Source organism: Xylocopa sonorina, chromosome 10 (genome assembly GCF_050948175.1).
Source record: "Xylocopa sonorina isolate GNS202 chromosome 10, iyXylSono1_principal, whole genome shotgun sequence".
In the NCBI taxonomy this organism is placed as follows: Eukaryota; Metazoa; Arthropoda; class Insecta; order Hymenoptera; family Apidae; genus Xylocopa; species Xylocopa sonorina.
Window position 1 is genome coordinate 9,288,426 of NC_135202.1, and position 15,515 is coordinate 9,303,940.

A 15,515-nucleotide genomic window follows, 5' to 3' on the forward strand; every position below is an offset into this window, starting at 1 on the left:
TTTAACAGTAACTTTGTCGTTCATTATGTAACAATTGACATTCTCATACATTTAATCGTATCGAATAGAAAATGTCGAATGTTTCATTTTGGTAAATCTTAAAGTAACACAGAGAAATATGATACTGAAAACGATTTGGGATTGGTTAATCTGCAGCTTCATATTCATTCTTAGAACACTGGGATATATGCTGCTTATCCTCGTCAGCTTAACATTTTTTGTCGCTACTAGCTGTCTATTCATAATCATAATTCTACAAATGGTTGGTTATAGATTTCCGCCAGATTACGATGACTGATTAAAGTAAGAGATACTTATTTTTCTTTTAAGATAAGAAAGACAAATCAACAAGATAATAGTAAGAGGAACGAAATAATAATTTTAAAGTCAGATGTAACAAGTATCTGAAAAATATATTTTGTGACGATATCACAATTTATTGTGTACATATTAATATGCACAATGTGCATGCACATTACTCCCGCTATATTCTGCATTGACTATATCTGAATCGAAATCTTCGTGATTTTTTTACCCCAAGCACTGAATTCATGTTTACTATTATTAGAATTTTTTATTTATCTCGAAATAAATAATTATTTTTCTTCTATATGTACTAACTTGTAGAACATGAACGTAGAACTTGGTAGTGGTATATTAACAAATATATTTCCTAGACTTAATAGTTTCAAGGTACGTTTGTTAAGATATACACAATTGTCAACAATATTAATATGCTATGTGAACGCGTTTACTCTCGGCAGAATCATGTGACACAACGGTATTCGTTTAGAACTATAATCTCTGCTTGGCATAAAGTTCGCTGTACGAGCGATTAATCTAGATATTTTACGAGCAAAGATTTCTTTAATTACAATAAATCTTTTTATATTCTAACAAGAATGCACTGTGTCAGTGTACATAGATATCTTAATGTAACACTATATAGACATAAATTCTGATACGTATAGACTCTTTAGTCGTAGTATCATTGTAATATCAGTATCATTCATATAATATTACACTTTATGTACATTAATGTATATATATATGTTTGTGTACTTCCAGCCACAAATTTCGATTCCATACCATTTATAAAATTTCTTCTTTCAATGTTCGAAACATTATTGCTATACATTATTTATATATGAGTATGAACATGTGACTATTAACACGAACTTGTAACAGTATGATACTTCTATTATTAGAAGGAGTAATAATTAGAAATGTTTCTCATTAATTCACTATCTGCTATAATGAACACTATCAATGCTTCAAGTCAAAAATTTCTATAAGAAGTGGTTCTACTCTCGACGGATTTAAGTTCAAATATACACCTACAACTTCGTTATTCAACCGATGAAGATCGGAAATCTTCTGAATTAATTTTAAAAACATAGATTTAGCTTCGCACCCAGGGTATACGCTTTCTAGGTAACGCCTGAGCAAATAATAATAAGAGTTCTGTGAAAGAAGACACCGAAATATATTGTTAAAATTTATTAACCACGTCAAAGTAATAACGTATTCGAAATAGTGCTCTACTTACTTGTTCCAATTTGATCACATCATTGTGCACTACTTTTGGTCTGTTAGGTGTAAATAAAGCAATTGCACTTAAAATTAGGATGATATTCTCGTCCCTCCACCTGGGATCGAAACTCCTAATGAATCTTGCATGCTCCGCATAAAGATTACCTTTTGCTTCTTTTAGCACGTCCACTTTTATATTAGACATACTTTCTTGGCTATGTGGTATCCACCATATATCTTTTTCGATGTCGTAATTTAGCGCGGACCTTAGAATCATCATTTCAGTGCAGCCTCCTTTCAAAAGAGCTATCTGATCTTCCTGACACATGTTTTTGAAAGCGTTTATCTTTTTCGCCATCTTTATCAAGCGTCTAATGGCAATGGCAGTAAGATTTATAACATCCAACAGTGCAGGATCAGAGCGACCGAAATTATTCTGAAATCGAAAACAATTGTTTTAGTGAATTGTTTACGAATTTAGAATTATTTCTTAACACTTTCAGCGCTATGAATCCGTATATCGTGCGCCTTAGATAATTTTAACATAAACGATATGATATGAATTTGGAAAACTGAACCGTACCATTCAATGCGTGCTATGGATCCATATTACGTTCGTCCGATACTACAGTTGTTCTTCTGCCTAAATACAGAAACAAAAACAGTAGCAACAATCTACTTTTATACCCCATACTTGAAAAATTTTATCAGAGCTTCGCTTCATATTCTAATATCGAAGTAACGTCAGGCACAATCGATATATTTTGCATCGAAAGTGAAAAATTATTCAGTCGAGCGCACGCTTTATGTAATAAGTAAGCAGCGCAGAATGCATGCACGCCATTGGACATCTTAGCGCTGAAAGAGTTAAACTGCAACAAACGCTACCTTAAATTTACAATCTTCTCCGATTAAATTCGTTATATCCTCGTCTAAAGGAGCTAATAACGCTTTGTTGGCCACTATTAATTCATTCAACTTTGCTCTTTCAGCGTCGTTCAATACCCTTCTGGTCTCCATACCGCCAAGAGCAGAATATGCTGAAAACTCTAACTTAATTGCCTCACAAAGAATAGACTCGATGGAATCCGCGGCGATTGGCACTCTAAAATATAATTCATGCTTAAAGTGTTCTGTATGTACAGTGTTGAGAATTTCTACATCCTAAATAAATATAAATTCTATCTCTACCTTCGCACATCTTGAATTACATCTCTCGTAACATCTACTATGTTTCTGTTCCAATCGCTACTACTACTTGGTTCATCGCGTTGCTTTATGCAGTCCTCTTGGTTCGAATTCGTGATTAAATCCGTCAAGATTGGATTTTCGATTTGTTTCTCTTTTACTTTGAACACTGGTTTAAACGTACGATTTGTATTAACTTCTTTCTCAGGTGGTGTGTCTTTTTCTACAATAACTCCGGTTTCTTTGAACAATTGCGAAATTTGCGGATCCGCCTCTAATTTACTGATCACAGCGGGATCAGACATTATCTTCATAAGCAGCTCTTCGTTTTGGAATATTTTTGCGACGAAATTCGTATTATTAACGAGCTTCATAATCGGAGTGGCATCTTGCGGTAGCTTATTAGCAACTAAATCATCTTCCCGCAAACACGATTCCTTGTTCTGTTTTTGATTAGCAACAGGCTCTTCTGAAGTCATCTGCATATTCATATGCATCCCTGTGTTTACATCTATATCTGTTTTTCTGTAATGCGTCGCGTGATCGATGTATTGAGTGTTTTGTACAGGACTACAATCGAATTTACTATAACAAGATGTGTTCTCGAATTCAGGTGAATAATTTACAGGTTCACCATTGACAGAAACAAACTCAGGACTCAAACTTAATATATTCTGCTCAAATTTCCTCGAGCTTATTACTATCTTTTTATCTTTATCCATGTTATGAACAGACTTGACTTTGTCGAATCTTTGCTGATGGTGTAAAGGAGAATTTGAATCCCTCCTCATCCTCTCAGTATCAGCTTCGTTATCTTCATGAAGAGGAGAAGAGTGTTCGTAACTCTCAAAATTGGAGTTTGAATTATGAGAAGAGTCTTTCATCATGTCTAATGTCTTCGACCCACTTATAGTTCCATTCTCTGGTGGACTAGATGGACTTGGAACGCTCGCTGCTGTCACTGGGCTCAAGCTATCCGTTACACTTTGCCTATTCGCATCTAAATCTGCATATTTTTTATCCGACTCCCAAAAATATGTATCTGATGTGCTTAACGCAACTGAATGAACCGACATAGAAGTGTCGTCAAAGTTACAATCGTCTACGCTACCTTTTTTCATCTTTGACGGTCTTGTACCCTCGTAGGTCGGTCTTTTTTTCGCTCGATTTTCTTCTATCTTCTGCCTCTTCAATACTTTGTCCTCTTCGGACATAATGTGCTCTTTCCTCATCCCAATGACGAAGCATTTGTCCAAACGACATTTCTGACAAAAACGTCTGGTGACTGGAGTAATGTTACAATTCTCAGTGAACGGACATCGAAAATCCTGTAAAAAATATACGAACCATAATAAATGAAACGATTTTAGCTACGAAGCGGTGTCCTTTGTTTGCTAACAAGCGGTTTATGAAACTGATTTCTTTTCCGTTGTCCCATCACTTTACTGTCATTATTTAATTCAATTCAAATTTCGCGTCTACTGTTGCGCCATTTTTCTATGTTACAATTTGGCTCGGATTGAAAACCGAATTGTAACTGCAAACACTTGGCTACATTTGTCAAGCACCCAATATTAGTCGATGCAAGAATTCTGTATCGCGTCAGTGGGTGAATATGAAAAATGACAGTGAACTTGGAGAGTAGTCACCTTGTTTTTCAAAGCATTCCGTCGGAAGAAAGCCTTGCAACTTTCGCACGATACTGCGTTAAAATTATAGCCGAGCGCGCGATCGCCACAAACGCCGCATATCTTGTTCGCCTCTCTACCCAGCTGTTCATCTTCCATTGCTTCACGGACCGATATCGCAACAACGATTCACACTTTTATCTTAACAGATCATTATTCCCGCTCGGAGTTGCGCTTCTGCAACAACTGACTCATGATCGTCGTTGTTTTTATCGCACCGTACGCGAGAATTAACAAACGCGAAACATAATGTTCCCGTAACGGTTTTCACGAGGAGGACAGCATTTTTTCGGTCCAACGCCCCCGGATCTATCGCGATAACCGTTGAAAAGCTTTAAGTGACAAGCTAAATGGACCGCTCAATTGGCGTTCAGTTACGGGCAGTTAACGGGGTGGTGCGCACAAATCTGTCCTGTGTTTCACTACAATCTCCCACCCGCGTTGCTGCTTAGCCGAGAGCAACGTGATATCACCAAAGTATCTAGACGCGTCTAGGGAGCTTTTAAATATATTATTTCCTGCCAATGTGGAGGAATTTCCCGCGCGAAGTGCGCTACTCGAATCGCGCGTCTCCTTGATCTTCAATTACAGAGCTATTACCGGTTCACCATGGTCTCGATGCTGCAAATTTCAATTCAATGTATTTAGAATATTACAGAAGCTACATACACGGAATACGTAATACCTTTTATCGCGTGGTATGTTATTCGCATCACCATTTCCTAGAAAACTCTAATCGTTGCGCTATGTAACGATAAAAGTGTCCGACTTCTTATGTACGATCGATTACTGCTACTTCCTCAGCGTATCGATGATTAAAGTATTATGTAATTACAAACTGGGAATTGAATGAACAAAACGAATCAAGGTTCGATACAGAGCAGAGTGTTATAAAGAAATATCGGATGCACGGTACGCCCGGTATTACGCTCCTCCTAATTGGGTTGCAGTCGTTAAGTAACCGGTTCAAAGTTCATCCATACACAGGTTCACCACGTGAAACAACCACCCATCAAGGTCTACTTCATAGTATAAATATGTACGTCGTAAACTCCAATTTATACTATACCGCATCTATCCATCGTCGCCGCGATTAGAAATAAAAATTCATACGATCGACAGCTCCATCGATGAAACCACCTAATGCACGACTGTTCGTACTCTTTGAAAAGCTAAAAATGCGAGCGCACGAGTGTTTACTCAATGGGTGTTATCGTTATCAATCATACAATGTGACCAGATATAATCCGACAATACAACTTAAGTACACAGTAAGAGCACTGTGATGTTACTTGCGTCGCGTGACATAACTTCCATAGCCACCTACGTCCGCACTCGTCGATGGTGTGATGGTGCACCACCATAATACCACTAGGCCTGTTATATGTTCGTTTATGAATTTTTTTAACCAGTGGCGTAGAATGACGTTTGTTAACGGGGTAACTGTGTTTGCGTACAAATTAAAACCGACAGATCTCATCAGACGTTTAACATATCGAGTACTGACAGTCATGCTGATTGTTGTTAGCCAACAATTATAGTTACTGAAAGCCATATATATATTTCTTTAAATGGTCATAAAAATGATATATAATACGATGGTATACAATAGAGCTTTAAAAACTCTTTTCCTATTCAAATTGCACAATATGTATTATTTATTATCTATAAAATATATTATATTTCCCGCTTTAGAGGTAAGAGAGAGAAGGATATATAAAAAACCTGTAAGAAAGAGTGAGACAGATTTTACTTACCCTACTCTAGGACCCGTATCGCCATCTCTGTAAAAAGTGCTCAAACTGGTCGCTCAGCGTTATCGACAGCGAAGTGAACTACTCAAAAACTAGCGCCATCTATGCGGATAGTGGTGAAACTAATGCCCGATCAGTTTCAGTGTTCCTCCAAGAGATGGCGCTAGTAGTCTTAAGTAGTTTACTTCGCTGTCGATAACGCTGAGCGACCAGTTTGAGCACTTTTCACAGAGATGGCGCCAGGGGTCCTTCAATGGGGTAGTTAGCATCTGTCTCACTCTTTCTTATAGATTTCATATATATCTTTCTCTCTCTTTATATTAAAAATATAGATTTTATTGGACTTGGAATAGGTCGAACAGAAATGAAACAAGCAACTGGTTCCTTTCAACCACTTTAAAATGACTCTTTTATTCTTGCAATAACATGGACAAATTTAAATACACAAATTACAATCTAAGCGTACTCTAATCAGCACTCTCATATACACATCTATCAGAAAATCTGAACTAAAAATAATTAAACATAAAAATGAAAACTGCTCAAGGTCATTGATGTTTTTTTTATGTATGGCACTTGCTGCATCTTTAATAGCAATATTTATAACAGCCTAATGAGTAATTGGTACTAGTTAAATCTAATTAAGTTTCATTATCATAGTAAAGTTGAACATTGTGAGTAACCAACGATCTTTACTTAGGTAGTCCTGGCTTTTGATCTTGATACTTTTAAATTTATACATATGGCAACTAAAAAAATGATTAACAATAACATTTGTATGCATGACCTTGATATTTTCATTCATTAACTCCGAAATCACATTGACACCTTATAGACCTTATTCTTTAATTCCAGCATGTTCTTTTATGATTCCCTAACACTCACATAATTAGATTTTATCATAAAATGTTTAGATATATATATATATATATATATATATAATATATTTTTTTTTACATTAGAGCCATAATCAAATAGAGCATAAATCAAATAGAACGAAATATAGTGGTTCCTTGGCAGTATCGAAATTCTAGCTTAAAAGAAGGATGTGTTATTTACAAATTCGCGCAGTATACACATTATCGCTTAACTTAATTTCCATTTTACGATAAAAAACCTACAAACAAGTATACAAAAAACGTAAATCATATATTGATATGTGCAGAAAATGACTATTCTGTTCATTACAAAAATAACATCAATCAACGTATCGGTGCGTTCACTTCAATTTGCAAATGCAACATTAGCAAAAATAGCATCCGTAAATGTTCATATTAAAAATATAGGCGCCATTCAGCAGTGAGAAATCTGTCTTTTTTCATTGATTTAACAAAATAATTAATTCTACTCGTGCGTGCTGCAATTCACATAAATGCATTTCAGCATTATAAAAAAATATACATAGATGATTTTGAACTTCTCACGAGTATAAAAGGCACTTATCGAATAAACGCATCGTCATGGTTCGAGCTCAAATGCAGCTCGAAATTCACGGTCAGGCAGTGTTTGCATAGCATAAGCTGGTTTGTGAAAGCGCGCAAAACTTATTTTGGTGGTGTATCCGTTAATTTCGTGCTTCCCATTTCCACACCACCACTATGGAGCAGTAGTTCCGCCCTGGAGTAAAACATTACGATTTCTTCAATGCTCGAGAACGATTGCTCATTCACTTTTGCTGAACCCAGCGCATATCTAATATGAAAATACATATTCGTCAGTTGTGTTCAAACTATCCTCTGCTTTTCCATCATCAAAATTTATTTTCCATGCAAGAAAATATATTAACAAATATTTATCTCTTTTTCTACATCACATCATATCAGTGTGTCATTTCATAACATCAGTATATCATTTTTAAAGCTCCGAAAAATAAGTCTCTCTTTCTAGTTCTTTGTTCCCAAATTATGTCCAGTACTTAGCATAAATATCTACGGACATGTGTTGATAGTTAACATGTAAAGTCTAATTACCTGTTATCAGGCCTTCTCCTGACTGGAACATTGTACACCCTATCCTTGTACCAGAGAACTAAGGCCAAAGGATTATTTACGTTTGTCGTGGACGGTCTCAAAAGGAAACACCCATCCTGAAGCGTACCATAAGTACTTTCTAAACAGCAAACGAGTCTATAGTCAGTATGTAACTGTACCACAGGATCAAACGCAATCGTGTATAATCATACTACAAGACGGTAAGATCAAAAAGTTTTTCATATAACAATCTATACACTAATACTTCGCCTTCCTTTTTTTAAATTAGATAAGTTTACTGCTCACTTACGTTCTTTGATAAGAGCAGTCGCTTGTTCTCTCGTAACATTATGGAACCAAGGCTTATCGACATAGGACTGTCTCTCAGGCGGAGGTGGTAGCGGTCTCGTAGCCCTTTCCGATGACAATGAAGTATTACTGTTGGAATGAGGCAGTGTAGCCGATTTCTTGTCCGGAGATCTCTCTGCAAACAACACAATGTACGTTAGAAACACACTCTAAACTCTATTACAAACTCAACAAACTCGGTTCCGTTCGTAAACGAGTTTATCCACTTGGAGAGTACAAGTTCCATACAGTTTGAGGGCATTGTTTCACTAACTTGCTAAATTCAGACGAGCTTGTGTGAGGGCTGCCTGTGTCAGACATTCTGAAAGACTGGCCTGACGGCGCATCGCAGTGTTTAAGGACACATTTCTTTTCCGGTCCCCGATTATGGTCGCCATTCTCGCAAAAGCTTCACGTTTCACTCTGAGACAACAAACTATTCGCAATCGTTCACGCGTTTAACAGAAGAATGTGCACTAGTATGTCATCATCGGATTTGCTTCCTTTCATGATATTAATTTGAATTCGATTAAGTTTTCTTTGCTTCGAGACTGAAATTATCGCGTTTGCACGGGACGGTCTCCAATCGTTTAGTGAGCAGAGTTGGTTCGTTTTTCCCACAGGTAAATTTAACTAACAAATTATTCCGAGCACAATGAATCATTCAAGGATTACTGGTCTCGAGATTTGCATGTAGCTCCCACGTGAAAAATGATACGCTTGTATTCTAGAATTCCTTTAAACGATATCTAGAAACTATAGAAACGAATACAGAGTTCCAGACAACTCATAACAAGTATTAAATAATAGATTTGATACTTTACTTTATCCACACAGAATTGAAACTTTTTACTAAAAGCAGACAAATAATTATCAAACAAATTTTTCATCAACCAGGTCATTGATCTGACTTCTTTCTTCTTTAAATTTTCACAACACTCGAAACAGAATATTAATATCTAATCATTTCTTTATATCGTAACGAACACTATTCGGTTCCGAAGAGCAACTTCAATCGACTTGGACTCTACGAAATCAGTGCACAGACTGGCATTTAACCGGAGGACCTGTCGAGTAAACTACTCGCTAGGCCATCCGTTGGTCTCTCAGCATGGGGGATACAGTCCCCACAAAGCTTAAAAATATACCTGCCGCGCCGTGATTGTTTCTGAATTATTTTCAGCCCTGTATTCGTTTCCAATTTAGGAAGAAAACCGTGATCGATGTTCGTCGAGAAATTCGATCATCCCGCGGTATGCGTTTAAAATGTTTGCACAGCTGAAAAAAGTGGCACGAGTAGGAATTCGCTTCGTAAGAGGTTCTTGTACCTGGTAGCTCAGGTGGTTGGGAATAATAACACCGTAAGAGTCCCCGTTTGATCCTGACTATCATATCGGATACTTCATCGGCAAGACGTGCGCCTAAACCTCCCACGAGCTGTTTGCTCAGTCTCAGATAAAAGCAGGAACACATTCCATCACATATTTCCTTTTCCGTTTCCAACGATAAGAGTTTCTGTGCCTGATTCGTGTTTAATCAAATATCCAGATAGCATAAATGATTCCTCGAAATATCCTCTCATTTAACCCAATTCAAGTATCTTTACACTATTCATTGCAGTCCTGTGACTAGATCATGTGAGACTCGCGCTAATAGAGCGTTATGTTAGTGATAATTCATTCCTCTAAGACCTTCTGTTATATAATAGCGGGGCAATTATCACTTTGCAATTAACACAAACGAAGTTTGCCACTGTGTGCGTTTCATTTCACTCAAGTCATCGGATTTCTGGTGACCTAGACTTAGAAACTTGAGAATTGACACTTGACAGCAATGTTACGTATCATTCTTTATATAATACATCCTACAACTCTATCGCGTTGCACCGTGTATTTTAATTGTAAATTATTAGTAACACTGATTGGAGTTTTTGAACAAAATTATTGTTCTAAATGTTGAAGATATATTGTCGAAACAAGTCGAGATAAGGGGGACGATAGTTCGTCCATGACTGGCTGCAATCGCAATATGCATCAGGTTGCAGGAACATCGGTGGCCGCCCATTTGCCACGCACATGTTTATGAGAAGTTGGGACACCGTGAGCTTTTTATTCTTTCAATTTAATACAGCCTGCACTTTTTGCCAAACCTCGTAACACGTTGCACCTACTAACTCGCATCATCTTACGTCTAACTTTTTCTTTTTTACTTTATGCATTTACGCGTTGACGTAACGATACAAACCTCATCGTACCATGGGAACTATTTCCTTTGTACACATTATTGGATTGAAAACATAGGAATAGATGCAATGATGGATTCAGAAACTTATACGAACCTTTCGATTTATCTACGTCTGTTCGAGTCAAAGTTGGAGAAGAGGTAGTCGACGACTGGGGTGGCTTTGCAGGCAATGGTGGTGGTGGTGCTGTATTCGCCGGCCTTTGAATAGGATTTAAATAGTATCCGTTATCATTTGGCTGAAAAATGAATCCTCGTTCAAAAGGCAATTTCACCACATCTATCGTTACGAAATGTTAAAGGAACATTATTCACAGACTCACTGTTTCCGTAATTGACTCGTAAATCTCATAATGTTCTTCTTCCTCTTCATAACTTGTAACACTAGGTGGCTGATAAACGCTCTCCGCAGAACTCTGGTGACCACTGGTCAATGACTGTTTGCTGTCCACCCTCGGAATATTTTTCCTCTGGTTTTGTTCGATTGTTTGTTCATCGAATATTTCGTACTCGTCTTCGCTCTCTTCTGTTTTCGTAGGTAAATTGGCCAGCAGATCGAGGTTTCTGAGCGTAACTGGAGCTTTTGTTTGATCTTTATTACTAGACTTCTCGATAATCACCGGTTGATCTTTATTTTTTTTCGGCTCCGGTGGGGGAGGCACCGCCATTCTTTCTGAAGCCGCAAATTTAAAAAAGAAAACAAAAATTATTTGTTAAATTATTTAGGAGGAGCGTTGAGAAGTGATCTTGAGTATTTATCGACTTACTTTGCGTTTGATTAGGGACATTTTGCTTCACCTTCAACGATTTATGCAGAAACGATTTCTGTGGCTCATTGCGTTTCAAATCAGAGACCTCGATGTTTTTGGTGTCCAATGCCTTAGGTTTAGGTCCAATCATCGGCTTTTTGGTATTTATAAACTTCAATTGTTCTTTAAGCTGTTCGGCCAGAGACTTTTCACCTTGGCCATGCAATCTCGACGCGTTCTTTAATGGCACATTTTTGGACTCTTGACAATTCGCATACGTGTTCTCGTCATTTTGTACAGGACCGCAATTGGCGTAAGTTCCTTCATCTTCTTGTTTCGAGACTTCCTCTGTTCGTACATTTTGTGGTTTGGCGTTTACGTTGTTTTCCAAATCTTTATGATTGATCGGAGATCCAGAATTTGGTTGAGAGATCTTCTGAGTTTCTGCTTGATTATTTTCCTCGTTCACTTCATCTTCAAAGTCGGTACCCCAAGAACCAGTGTCGCTTAAATGGTCTTCGTTCGTTTGAGCCTCGAGGAGTTTCTCTTCCACATATTTTTCCGGTGTTTTCTTCACCTCCTCCACAAATGTCCAAAGGGCCCTACAATAATTGATGTTAATTAGCGCTATTTAGTCACAAGTACATACGCACGTATTCGCATTGTGCAGTATGTCCAAAGTAATATTAATTAACGATTTCATAGGTCTAGAATGAAAGTCAGGTGCATACCATATCATAATGTACATAATAATGTGATAACGATTACATCCGGTCACTACGAAGCAACGTAAATAAGTAAGAGTTGAATAGTAGATCATTTTTTGGATTTTTAACATCCGTTATACTCGTGCGAATTCTCCTAATTGCTACAAGTAGCATACTAATGTCGCCCTATTAACGATCACGTTGTTTTCAAGTGGAATTTTCTTAATAAAGCAAGACGATAAATTTTGTGGCGTCAGTCGGTGATATTGAATGATCGAGGCCGTCCCACACGATAGAATTACGTACTTATGGCACCGACTCGAATAACCGACAGGCACTCTGTCACAGCCTGGCCTTCGGAAACGCTAACCACGGCATATTTCGATTTTGCCAGCCGAGCACGTTGAACCTTCTTCTTGGTATGCGTAATGCGTACCCGCGACGCTTTCTATAGCATCATCGCTCGCCAAATTTTTTAGCGGCTCGAGCCACCGCGACGCTTAGAACGACAGAGTCAAAAGGCTGTCGTAACATCAATAGAATGCAAACAACTTCGACTTCTGCGCGTACTCGTACCGTTTCTAATGGTAATTCGATTCTTCTATTGTTCGTACGAACTCCAGCGGTAGACTGTACATACGTTTTGAGACATTCTATATTCTACAGGGTCATCGGTAATTGGACCCATAGTAATTAGCGCAAGTAAAGTCTTCATTAGGCGAGCAAGGGATTGTAGTGTCCATGAAGATGCCATAGTAGATGAAAATTGAAAAGACCTAATATCCAGGAACTATTTTTTTCTATTTCAAGCATTCTAAATTGAATTAAATTACTCTTCAAGGAATAAAAGGTTTTCTCATTTTTTATGGCGTCCCATCATGTTAAATTTAATGGAACGATAAAGTCATTCGACCGGACGATCCTCTAATTATCCAACGCATCGTGCTTTCAGAAATCGTCTGAGACACGGCCGGCTGCGCACAGGTAATTGCTCGATCGATCATGATAAGAAGGCGTGTCCGACGGAGATGGTTCACGGAGAGGAACCGTTAGACCGTGATACGGGCCCCGTGTTTCTACTTGCTCGCAGAAACGGGTCCACGCTGTTCCATCGAGTTCCACAGAGAAATGAGGCTTGTCTGATGTTTCGTTTCTCTTACCATATCAGTGGTCGCGTGAGGTCACTCTTCCATAGCGCCAGCTTCCCTTCCGTCAAGTGCTGGAATAATTACAATTAATTAAGAGAAGCATAAGAGAGCACGCGCCAGTTGAAACCGAAATAACAGCACGAATTATGAATGAAACTGCTCGCTGCGTTGTTCCCGCGCGGGTTCTCTCTATTTAACCGGTTAGAAACCCGATTCCCTTTGGATTCTGCGGTTTAACTAACTCTAAACTAACGTTCAAATTTTCCTTTTAATTAATTAACAAACTGCGAAAGTTAATGACTTCACAATCGTTCTTTTTAGTAATTATTTCGACGAAGAAAGTTTCATAGGCATATTGTTCATGCATTTTCATGAAGCACAGCGTTTTTTGCAGACTTAAGCTCATGTTGGACGAAGTCATTATCCTCTACCCTCCAGCTGTTTCGTCATTATTCTACATAACAAGTAATTATCGATGTATCGATATGTTCGTAGATGACGTAGATGTTAATTAGCAAGGTGCGAATAAAAAGAGGGAAAAACTGTTACCATGACAGTGTGCCAGCACATTTACTCACCAACAACTCTTCGCCATCGATTTGCCGTTTCGTGATTGCCTTGCAGCATTCCTCCAGGCCATTCTGCAGAAACGAAGATAACATGTTTGATCATAGAATATCTTATCCAAATATTTACGCTACTGAGGCAACAAAGTAAACACCATTGGTAAATACAAAGCGTTCTCTATCTACTTTGTTGCACACTATACAAACTGATAATAATCTAATAAAAAATAATAAAAGCGCGCCACAATTGTCAAACTTCTGTAAAGTTAAATGAAATATTGTTATCTATTTAACAGTTTATCCAGCTGGTCATTCAACTTTGCTTCAGAATTTAAATGTTTGCCTTGGAACGGTATACTCGGTCGGTATACTTTCATTGTTTGAACACGTTCGCACGAGCTCCAACGGTCCCATTTCATATTCCAGTCTCACGATTATATGACACGAAAAAGAAAGTGTAGCATGGTACGTGAACCACATATGCTTATACCGTACTCGTTAAATGTACACGCGTGAACCTCTGTTTAGACACATGCGATATTTGAGATCCATTCCCGATGTGTCATCCAGTTTGACAACCAGCTCGCAAGTTGTACTATCTTATTTCGAACTGCTGTTCGAAAACGAGGGTGGAACCGCGTCGATCGACGCGTACGCGAACAATCTGTTCAAAACTCGTCGATATTTCAAATTCACATTTATCATTCATACAGTCTATAATAAAATAATGCAAAAATTAATCGTACAGTGTGTGGGGACTTAATAATTCGCCCCCTGGCGAATTGTTTATGTAATTAACTTTTATCGACTAGCAGTAACAACAGTAAATCGTTATCTATCTCCAAGGACTTTAAGGACAGAGAACACGAGGGACTACCGTACGTTTCTGTAAAGTCGTCCAGGATATTTGGTCAAAGTTCATCGTCTGGCTGGGATTCGTCACTGACAGTTCCAAGAATCACTTACATTCTTTATTCACTTAACCAAGGTTTACTCACTTTTCGAAGTAGACGCAACACATCGTTCGTGCTCCAATTGGATATGTCCTCAAGGGCGTCTCTCCGCGACAACTTTTTGAACATTGCACCGCGTGTTCACGCGACCGTCACAAAAAACCGTCGCACGTGTTCACCGCCCGGTCGCATCTGCATCTGGTTTTTGTGCCCGAGACGTCTTGACAGCCCTCGGCTGCTTCGTATTTTCCTCCCTCGCCCCACCGGCAACCGCAGCCTCTGACGAGAACCGACTCCGTACGCCTTTAATATGACGAACTGCCCATCGCCACTCCGATTGGCCACTTTCTTATGTTGCACCTGTCTATCCGTTACGATCAGGCACCAGCGATTCTCAAGTCACACGAGTCCTTTTTCCTCATCTTTTCTACTCGATGAAAATCTACCCCACCTCTTAACATTGTTCTGGAAGTGTTCAGATTCCAGGCTTGTTATCTGGCTAATTATTTGAAGATTATCGCAGCTACGAAAACGAAACGTTTTACCTTTGTTATATTTTGTGTTTCAAGAACTCTGGCATTCTATAGATCTCGATTCTAAGATGATCTAATTGTTCTGCACGGTCATTGATACGTGATTTTTCATTGAGAACCATTGACTTAAAGTCGTG

At 38.3% G+C, this 15,515-nt stretch overlaps 2 protein-coding genes across 3 annotated transcripts; both read right to left on the reverse strand.

Moving 5' to 3' along the window:
* Nucleotides 1–394: 394 nt before the first annotated feature.
* Nucleotides 395–5,045, reverse strand: Hr96 (Nuclear hormone receptor HR96). Of its 2 annotated transcripts, XM_076903583.1 has the most exons (6): nt 4,371–5,045; nt 3,833–4,049; nt 2,725–3,721; nt 2,422–2,638; nt 1,550–1,969; nt 395–1,464 (listed from the first exon to the last, which is right to left on the reverse strand). In XM_076903583.1, the coding sequence occupies exons 1-6, from the start codon at nt 4,506–4,508 to the stop codon at nt 1,267–1,269; spliced, it is 2,187 nt and encodes a 728-aa protein (XP_076759698.1). In that variant the 5' UTR covers nt 4,509–5,045; the 3' UTR covers nt 395–1,266. The 2 variants fall into 2 exon arrangements, with proteins under 2 accessions (XP_076759698.1, XP_076759697.1); XM_076903582.1 differs by having other exon boundaries at nt 2,725–4,049.
* Nucleotides 5,046–7,151: 2,106 nt separating this feature from the next.
* On the reverse strand, nt 7,152–15,163 carry LOC143427973 (uncharacterized). Its single transcript, XM_076902511.1, has 9 exons — nt 14,891–15,163; nt 13,905–13,967; nt 13,339–13,397; nt 11,490–12,073; nt 11,046–11,395; nt 10,820–10,961; nt 8,444–8,617; nt 8,134–8,272; nt 7,152–7,855 (listed from the first exon to the last, which is right to left on the reverse strand). The coding sequence occupies exons 1-9, from the start codon at nt 14,972–14,974 to the stop codon at nt 7,708–7,710; spliced, it is 1,743 nt and encodes a 580-aa protein (XP_076758626.1). The 5' UTR covers nt 14,975–15,163; the 3' UTR covers nt 7,152–7,707.
* Between the last annotated feature and the right edge of the window lie 352 nt (nt 15,164–15,515).